General features: G+C 38.2%; 1 protein-coding gene across 1 annotated transcript; it reads left to right on the top strand.

Moving 5' to 3' along the window:
* Window positions 1–8,685: 8,685 nt before the first annotated feature.
* Window positions 8,686–10,529, top strand: LOC148570315 (uncharacterized). Its single transcript, XM_088506971.1, has 4 exons — window positions 8,686–9,071; window positions 9,193–9,409; window positions 9,966–10,110; window positions 10,228–10,529. Exons 1-4 carry the CDS (start codon window positions 8,686–8,688, stop codon window positions 10,527–10,529), a joined length of 1,050 nt encoding a protein of 349 aa, XP_088363097.1.
* Window positions 10,530–10,757: the final 228 nt, after the last annotated feature.

The following is a 10,757-nucleotide window of genomic DNA, read 5'->3' on the forward strand; positions in this document are numbered from 1 at the left end:
CTTGCTTTTGCATTTACTTGTCTTCTTATCCTATTTTCAATTTTCAAGATGTTTTGTCATAAGCAAAAACGGAAGCAGAAAAAAGAACACGCAGCAATCGGTTGACCTACCAGCTGAAGATAGTAACTCGGAGAGTCGCCATACCCCCTTTGCTCATCTTTAAATGCACCGAGGACGGTGCAAACTTTTAAGTGTGGGGAGGTCGTCCGACCAGTCGGCATTTTTGGGTGACAATTTCTAATCCCAACACTTTTGCATTTCATTTAGGTCTTTTAGGATTTTTAGTTGCATATATATATATATGGTCCATATCCATCAAATGATAGGCTCCGTTGGGCAGTCAAGTTTGGATCACAAAAGGGCCTTCCCAAGTTGGGGACCATTTTCCAATTTCTGTTGATAGGTTAGATTCTCGGTTGAACGTTAGGAAACCCTATCAAAAATGGAGTCTTTCCCCTATATCCCAGTGCCTCGACTAGTGCTTTTCCTAAGTGGTGGATATTTTTTTTAGGCTTTTAGTCATATGTATTCCCCTCTTTGAGTGTGCTAGTAATAAGCTGGGAAAGTCAAATCCATCAAGGCGAGGAAAAACTAGTTTGAAAGTAGTCCTCCTTGAAGTTCCTTTTAATTGAATGTGGTAAGGATAAATAGAAATGCAATCTCTGAATCTCTTACATCCCGCCTAGTACCTTTTTGAATCGAGGGGGCGAAAGCTTAATATCAAGTAGGAGTTCTGGATTGAGGTCCAGTTGGTTCCTTTAGTTTTGCAACTGGATAGTCTCCCCTTTATTGAATCAAAAATTCTCCTGTAAAGACCATAGCAAAGGCTTTCAAAAAAGCACCTTTTGACGAACAAGTTACAATGTATCTCTCTGGGGATGCGAAGAATATTTGAAACTACTTTCAAACCATCACACGGCAACTACCGTAAGAACATAATGGAAGGGATTCTATGCGCATACGTGAAAGAACAAGCAAGTCCCTCCGCTTGGGTTAGGAAAGGTCTTCCCCATTCTCTTGGCCTTCGGGTTATAAGAATTCGAAATCACCGGTAGTCACATCTAGCTATCAAAGAAGATACAAGCCTTATCCCAATAAAAGTTAGGGAAGGAAGGCAATCTTTTTCCTAAAAGAGCCTCAGCTTGCATACCTTTTCATTCCTTATCCATCTTTACCTAAAGTAAAGGACGATAGGAAGATAGGATTGATGTGAGCATTAACGTCCGCATCGTCCGAGTCAAACTACAGGTATGAGTTCCATCTTACTTACTTGGCCCTAGCTTACTACTCCTACTGGGATACTCGCAAAGGAAGGCAAAGATAGCTAATAGCAGCTCAACTCATATTGGCCTGGCCTTATTCAACTACCAGCACTGGAATGGAAGGCTATGGAAAATAGAAGCACTAGGATAGAGGAACAACGTCCGATAAGGATCTGTAATCTCTAGTACCGGGGTAGCTGAGTTTGCCAAGAGGTTTCGAGTGCAAGGTCTATCAAATGACCTTTCTCCAATATCGGTTAAAAACCTACTGAACTGGTTTCATCCTTACACCTTGATGGAAATTGCAGACAAGTAGAAATTGACCACTTGTCGTGTGGGTGGAGTGGGTTGGTCAACTGCTACCTCCTGGGGAAGGGGGCTTTCCCCCTGTCGGACCAGCCAATCGTTTAAGTGATTAATGTCCCAGGTTGAGTCACTTTCTTGTGGACTCACTGAAGAAAGTGAGTTTCCTCTTGATGGAGAGGACCCAGCGTAAGGGTTGTCCTCATTTCTTTGAAAAGCTCCGAGTTCCTTCTTTTAATCTCTTACTTTACTGGGCGGGCCCTGTAACCATGCCTTTGGGTGCTGTTCCTTCTTCGTTACACCAAATGATCTCTACGTATTGCTTGACGTAAAACAGATAATGGATTTGTTTCTGTCTTTTGTTGAATCTTTTTCATGGATCGATAGGGAGCGCATATATATATATATATATAAACTCAGTTAAAATAATGAAATTTTCCAAAAAAAAACATTCTTAATAGGGCATGGATATCCCAATTAATTTGAGTGAAAAATTTTCATTGAACTTGCTTGAATTATATATTGTAGAACATGATTTTTGAGCTAAGAACACACAACCTTGTGAGGTTTTGAGCCTAATTGCGTGGTTACATCTTATAACTACTTATTTTCCTTCTTGTGTGATTATTCTCTTTCTATGATTGTAATCTTTGATTTGTTTAATTCTTTATATCCATTATTCCTTGTATACATGCATTTATATGATTAAGGCCATTGTTTCATTAGCTCACTCGCCCAAATAGCCTACCTTTTACCTTCCATTGTTAACAAATTTTGAGCCTACGATTAATCCACTTTGTTCTTTAATTTAACACATTACAAGCCTTAAAGCGAAAAACAATAAATATCCTTTATTTGGATCTTTGATTAGCTTAGGCTAGTGAGTGTGTGTATCATTCAAGTGTGGGAAAACTTGGGACATTGATTAAGGTAAAAGTATGTTTTTATATTTTGTTGGAAATATTGGGAATTGGGTACATACTCATGTGTTAATTAAATGTTTAAACCATATGCATTGATACCTTTGTATTTTATTACAATAAAAAGAAAAAGAGAAAAACAAAAGAAAAAGAAAAAAAGAAAAAAAATACATATATATAAAAGAAATAAATAAATAAATAAATAGAAAGAAAAAAAAAAGAAAAAGAAAGAAATAAAAAGGGGACAAAATACCCCAAAGTAAAGTTCAATAAAAATCAATGCATATGTGTGGTGAAGTGAAAAGAAAATGCATGAGTGTATGAAAAAGTGAGGATTATGGGTAGTTAGGTTTGTTTAGAATCGTATAGGTTGTATAGGTTAGGTGGGAAGTTTAGGTTAATCAAAGATTCAAATTCTAGTCCACTTAACCATATGCATCCTACCTTGACCCTAGCCCCATTACAACCTTGTGGAAAGACCTCATGATATTTGTATGCATGCATGGAATAAGTGTTTATTGTTATATGAAAAACAAACCTTGGAAAGCATAATTAGGAGAGAATTGAGTGAATCAACCCGATACACTTGAGTGACTAGAGCGGATATACATCCGATGAGGGTTTGATTGCTCAATTACATGTCTCCACCTATGATCATCTTTTCTTGCAAGTTTGTAAAAATATTCAATAACTCAATTCAATTGTGGGTTTGATTTGATTACTATTGCTTTAGCCCTTATACTTATATGTGTTTCTTGGAAATTGATTTATTTTGACCAAGTAGTTGCATTCATATAGATATGTTGCATTTAGATAGGTTGCATTTAATTAGTTTGTATTGAATAAATGTTGATACCCTTTCTTGATTGCTATTGCTTTAGCCCTTATACTTATGTTTGATTGCTTGTTTATAGTTGGTTTTGTGAATAGTTGGTTATAGTTTTCTAATTTTCCTTGCAAATTCTCGTGTTTTGGTTTTATGCCCACCAAGTGTTTGTGAAAATGCCACTTGGTAATTTTGAGTAGATTTTCACACCTTGGCTTGGGGTTTGAGTTCTTAGGATACTAGAGTCATAATGTCTGACATTTAGTGGTAATTCTTGGGGAGTTAGTTGACTCTTGTTTCCATTAAAGCTAGCTTTTTATCTACTAGTTTGGTAAGTTAGCTAGGACTTATGGATTAAGATCAATTATGCTTGCTTGACTTACTCCTCGATGTTTGGGGTTAACTAAGTGAGATTAACTCATGATAATTACCATAGTTGTGGTTATGGCAATGATAGGATTCCTTGGATTCTCACTCCCAAGTCAAGACTCTTTTATGCATTTTAGCATTTTCACTAGTTTTGATCTTATCTCCTTTTCACTTGCATTGATTGCAATTTTGACCATCTCTTCGTTCTTTTATTTCTTAAGTTCTTTTAATTTTTTGTTCTTTGATTTGGAAAGAACGACCCGAGGTTGAATTACTCTTGATCTCGGTTTATATTGTTTCGAATTAAACTTTGATTTGAGAGGATTATTTATTGGTCTAGGCTATACTTGCAACGAACCTAGAAATTCCATATCCTGAGAAATTCTAGACTGACAATAGTTCTCTCATCAATGACTCCGATACAACAACCTTTGTGCTCTTTAAGAATTCTGCTTCAAAGTACTTAGGTGTCTCTGCCGCTGACATCCGTTGCGATCTGCTTGCTATGGTTCATGATTTGTAGTTTGTTTCCTTTAACTTAAACTTTGTGAAATCTTATCTTGAAGACTAACCTTTTCTTTGTTGCACAAAAAGGGTTATGGAAGGGATCATTTCCCAGGGGAGCTTAATGCACTAATTGGGAAGACACTTCTTTTCAAGCTACCTGCTAGACTTGATAGCCTGAATAAATTTTAGCCGTGGGTGATCACCGTGTCCAGGATATGTTCTGATCCTGAAATTATCGCGTCCGTTGCTTTAGAAAATAATATTAATTTGGTACGTTACTTTCATTAATAGATGATCCCATTTATGATTACTTTTCTAATTCAATTGTTGGACACTTTTGTATACATAAGCGGTTTCCAAGTTGACTTTCATGTGCTACAGGCTGCGTTGCAGGAGGTGGCCATTACCCCGGTTGATTGCAATGACGAAGCGGTTGGCACTGACGACATCGGCGAGGTTGCTGGTTCCATCACCCCTCCGATCTCGAAAGCCAAAACTGTTTGCGCCGTGGACTCTGAACCCATGGTCACCCATACACCTGTGAAACGGATCTGTATTAGAACCGATGATAGCGGTTCCTCTCGTGCTCCCTGCACTGCATCCAATAATTTACTCATTGCGTTTGAGAAGTACATGACAGAGAATGCCAACGATCCTGGAGTCGAGGATATCTGAGCCTGTCATCCCTTAGTTTAGATAGAGATCTAATAAAAATAAATCCAGTCGAATTAATCGGCGTTAAATAAAGAGCTGTGCATTTTTCGTTTTATGCCATTGATATGGACCTTTTGCTTTAAATATGTGCCAGTTATTCTGTGCCTTATGTTACCCTGACCAGATTACTATAGTGCTTCATGGTTTTTGTGAACTTTTTTCTAGACCAGTTGATGCAAAACTGTCATCAATTAATCGCGGCACACTGATTAACGTGATCACTATATTCGACTATATTGTTCTGATATATAGAAGTTCAGATAACTTTGTGTTTTCTGGGGTGATCGAACACATCATCCATTTGTTTGGGTTTGTTCGTCGATGGAGTTATCAACACCTTACGACTCCATTGGCATCTGCTTTGTTGCATGTGATTCTGTTTTTCCTCGCTCTTCTATGTTCAGTTTTCTCTGTGTTGGGTTTCAGAAATTATCTGCATGCTTGGCTACTTCCTCCTGCTCTTGTGAAGGTTGATTTTGTGTCTCTAAGTGTATTGTTTGTCGTTTCCTACCATATATTTTCCTCTACACAATCTTTCTCAGTTCGCCTTATTCCAGCGATGTTGGTGACTTCTTTGTGATTCTGCTAGGGTTTTATACAGCGTGACCCTAATTCTTCCTCTATATTTTAGGGGTACGGGCCTTATCTACTTTGTTTTCAATGTCTCTAATCATCTGGCACTGGTCAATTCTTCTCCCCATCTTTTTTTCTCTCTATATAGAAGCAAGTGACTTCTATATATTTATACTTTCAAGTTTATTCATTAGTCTTCCTGGTGTTACATTAGAAACTGTCAATTATTTTTCCACTTACACATCAGGGAGGTTCATCTAAACTTCAGATTCACGTTGTAACTCATGATGTTCGTAATTGTTAGTGGTTTTGAATGGTCAAATGTTAAAATATACTGGTGGATCTTGATGGGGTTGTTGGCGTGTCCGAGATTGAAATGCCGCATGTCAATATCATGGTCAGTTTATGCGTCAATGTGGAATTATCTTCTCCTTTTTATGTTATGTCACTTCTACATATGGCAATCAAAATATAACTGATGTGGTTAAGATCTCAATGTTTCTTTTTTTGTTCTATTATTCCATGCAACCAAATAAAAGTATGATGTTAAATATCAAATTACACAACGGGATTTGTTTAATTACCTTGCTTTCCTATGCCCCGGGTTGTTTGTCAGTTGGTGTTTCTGCTATTAGATGCTCTGCTAATTTTTTTCTACATTATTTATGCTGGGAAGCCGTTCGGTTAGGTGACTAATGGACCTTTGTATGAAGCAGAGTGCTCATTCACATTCTCTCTTTGTTAATTATTTGTTAATTACTATTGACATTGTTTAATGTTCTGGAGTTTCATAATCACACTGCCAAGGAATAGCCATTTCATTTACATCTCACGCGGTCCGATATTTATATATCTGTGTTGTGCATTATGGTAGATCCATCAACAAACAGTCACTTGCAATGTGTTTTCCGAGGCTTCTTACACATTAGTTACATATAATCTCTGTCCGAAAAAGGATCTCTTACACTACCTGGTCTACAAGTAATTACGGTTTGCATGATTTACTGTATAGTTTTCTTCTATTTTGCTTCAAAAGCTAATGATTAAAAGCGTCTGGAGTTGCTGTAACTGCTTCCAATATGCAAAAGCCTCTACGGTGCAAGATGTGCTTTAAGAACATGTCTTCATAACCACGTAATACAAACAATTATGAAATCCTAAGCTTTCAAAACTTCCTGTCATTATTCAGCCGCTTGAACATGGGCGCTATTGAATCACAATGAATACCCAACCCGCAAACCATGCACCCGGAGTTGCCAACGACTAAAATTATTAGATGCACCTATAACATGGCTTATCACTGCAGATGCATAAGAATATATATCAGCTAAACACACACCCATTCGACCATACTGTCAGATTATTCACACGATTAAATTTGAATAAGCATCACGTTCTTCATACACACATTCAACAATAACCTTTGCCAACTCCTCTTTGCTCTGTAAGCATAGAGCGTAAATGCTTTAACCTGAATGCAATAGCATAAATTTAATCTGCTGTGATGGATATGTACTTTGGGTGAGACCATCAAGCTTTTTTACATTCAAATATCAACGTATAGCGGTCAAACTGAACTTTTGGTTACACGGACTCCTGTATTCATCTTCCAGTCTTCATTTTGTTATTACAATTAGACAGAGTGACAATCATTTTGCTATTACAATTTGCCATTATGAGCCAACTTCATCCTTTGTTTTTTCGTTATTTCAAGGTCATCGGTCGATTATGTCTTGGCCTCATTGTATTTTCAATTTCTTCGAGGTCATAAAATGGCGATTTGATCATTTCCCTTTGTGAAGTGGTTTCTATTACTTCATAGTCAAAGATAAACCAAACTGCTGACGACGGGTGGGTTTTGTTGTCCAAGTTTGACCTTTTCTCTGAGATAGCGCTTTTAGTCGTTCCCCTATCTTGCCATTCTTTGCTGACTTTTAGCATTGTGTGTTGTTGTTCCTGGCCGACCAAGTGCTATTGAATTTTGGCATTAACTGAACTGATTTTGCATAGCTGTCTCAAAAATCTTCCCCACAACTAGCCTTTTTGCCAAGGTTTCTTCTTTCCTTTCGCTGGCTTGGTTCCATGGACCACCATGCTAAGTTTGCACGGCAACGACAGATGAATTTGCTGAGCAATAAGAGGTGACGAGTGAACGGGTTTTTGTGCCCAGCCGGCCCCAAGAATGGTTTGTTATTGGTTATCTTTGGGTGAATTCGCTCAGTGTTCACCCTCATTTTGCTCTGCTATCTTTCTTTTTGTGCATGATCCATGCTTTTCATATGATGAAACAAGTTAGCTTATGTTGGCAGTTTTGCATTCATGTGAGGTCGTTGGTCTCCTAATTTGTTTATGTTTGCCTTATTAACGTTTAACCTTGATTTATGTTGTTGTAGATGATCCTAACATACAGATATATGTGCCGCCCCACAGCACTATGGGTGTGCCGGACCAATTACCCGCCACGGTTGTTGCAGTGCAAGGTTGGCTTTACTTCGTTATTTGAACATGGTTCTGTTTGTAAATTCTTTCTTTGGTTCATTGACTTTCGATCGAACGTTAGGGTATTCCCCACACATGCATGGATTACCGCTTATCACTCTTAGTTGATGTGATCATTCCAGTTGTTTAATTAGTTTTGGTGTTATTTTTTTTCCTGTCCGACAACACCAAGTTAACTTCTCCCATCGCATCTAACACCCTGTTTCCCTTGCAGGGTCGTCTCCATGCAACCTTTCTAAGATCAGGGGCAATCTGAAGCATGCCATAACACATAGGACGTAAGTAATGGCTGAGTAATATCTTTTCCTTGAACCTTTGATGCGACCAATTAGGTCGCACTACAACAAATTTTCCCATTAGTTGGTTCGGTGTTGCTCATCATGAGCATGGAAGCTATTTCCCCAATAACCGCAGCCACGGTTATGTAGTGCTCTTGCAGCGGATTGTTCCGTACACCAACTCCACTTCTTTTATTTGTCTCGAATTCTTCTCCGACAATTGCTAACTGGTGCTGATCAAATACGCAGGCATGTTGCCCATTCCCCTTTATCCCAGCCGACAAATCCTTATTTGCCTGAGGCCAACGGTGTCCAAGTTCAAGTCTCTGATTCATGCACAACTAGATCACTTAATTTCTCTTGATTTTTTTTGTCCACTAGATGTTTGGTCAATTGGGCTACCCATGCAAAGTTGTGTTTTTTGTGGTGTGAACATGTGGAAGCACGAGTTCCTTGCGAAAGCTGAAACTAATAACACTGTATTATTTGGCATTTGTTGCATGAGTGGGAAGGTCACGCTGCCTTTGTTGCTGGTTCCGCCTCCATTGTTGGTGTTGTTGTTGGATGGTGTTGATGAACGAGCTGTGCATTATCAGAAACATATCAGGGCCTTCAATGGTATGTTTTCGTTCATATCCATGGCTGGAAAGATTCAGTACACACTTAACAAGGGAACCGCTCCTCCGATGTTTGTTATTAGTGGTCAAAATTATCATTCCATTGGGAGTTTGATGCCACAACATTCTAGCAAGCCAAAGTTTGCACAACTCTATTTTTATGATATAGAAAATGAAGTTCAAAACAGGATTGATGCAATTGGGTGAGTTGGTTTTGTTAGTCATTCTCCCGAATTTCTCAACCCTTTATATTTTAACTACGTATCATATGCTTTCTTGGGTTGTTACCTTGATTTATCCTTTTGTCTTTTTTTTTTTGTGTAGCCACTCTTATCATCATAATTCCATTGATCAGACAATTGTGGCCGACCTCAGTGACATGCTTGATTCCCATAACTCTCTTGCTAAGTCTTTTCGGTATGCTAGGCAAAGGTTTGCTAAAGATTCAACCACTCCGCTACAACTTCGTCTTATTAAGAAGAGGAATACGGATGGAAGAAGATGTAATCTACCATCAGCATACGAAGTTGCAGTTCTTATTGTAGGTGATTTTGATACATAAAACCTTGCGAGGGATGTTATCATTCAGACACGCTCAAATCAGTTGAAATGAATTGATGTTAATCATCCTCAGTATCTTGCTCTACAGTATCCCTTGCTATTTTCATACAGAGAAGATGGTTTTAGGAGTGACATTTTAATATCCGAAGAAAGATCTAAGCAAAATATACATAAGCGAGAAACCATTAGCATGAGGGATTTTTTTTCTGACTTCAAATGAGGGCACATGAGTCACAAGTACTACTAAAATCAAGACGTTTGTTTCAATAATTTTTGGTGGATAGTTACACTATGGTAGAGGCTGAAAGACTTCAATATCACAGGCACCACCAGAACAAGTTTCGCACCCATCAACTGCAGGGGCTTCATGAGTGCCTAATTCATGGGGAAACACAAGCTGCCAGAACTGGCAAACAAGTTATCTTGCCGTCGTCCTTTGTCGGTGGTCCCCGATACATATATAACAATTGCAAAGATGCATTTGCTATATGCCGGTTATCCTAGCTTTTTTTATTACTATAATATGTAACCCATAGTGGAATGAGGTTAAAGAATGTGTTGCCAAATATTCATTAAAACCAAGTGACAGGCCGGATATCATATCTAGAGTGTTTAAGATAAAGTTCGACGAATTACTAAAAGACTTAAAGAATGGGTCTATATTTGGAAAGCCAAAAGCAAGTGAGCATTCTTCATTTAGTCTCTTTCAAGTTCACACTAGCAGATTAGTCTTTTTTTTATCATATGTTATTTGTCTCCTAACATAGCGTATTCTTTTTTTCCCTTCCTTTGATTTAGTTGTCTACACAATTGAATTCCAGAAGCGTGGCCTTCCCCACTGTCACATTTTGTTGTTTACTCAGCCAAATGAGAAGCCTAGATCCTCCGATGATATTGACCATCATATCTCAACTGAGATACCTGACGAACACATGCAACCTAAGCTACACAGATTAGTCCAGAAGTTCATGGTTCATGGACCCTGTGGGGTTTTAAATATGAGCAGCCCATGTATGGTTAACGGAAAGTGTTCCAAGTTCTATCTGATGGTCTTCCGTGAGAAAACAACCATAGACAGTGCAGGTTTCCCAAAGTATTAACGTTCGGATAATAGCCATACAACGAGCAAGAAAAATGTTGACGTTGACAATCAGTTCATTGTTCCCTATAATGCAACATTGCTTCTTAAGTATGGTTGTCACATAAATGTTGAGTACACTTGCCAGACGTCAGCTATAAAGTATTTGTTTAAGTACATGCACAAAGGTAATGATTGTGTCACAGCTTCGTTTTTCCGATCACATGATTCAGATGATTCTTGTCAGTGT

This window comes from Arachis ipaensis, chromosome B3 (assembly GCF_059453495.1).
Source record: "Arachis ipaensis isolate K30076 ecotype BB chromosome B3, ASM5945349v1, whole genome shotgun sequence".
Lineage (NCBI taxonomy): Eukaryota > Viridiplantae > Streptophyta > Magnoliopsida > Fabales > Fabaceae > Arachis > Arachis ipaensis.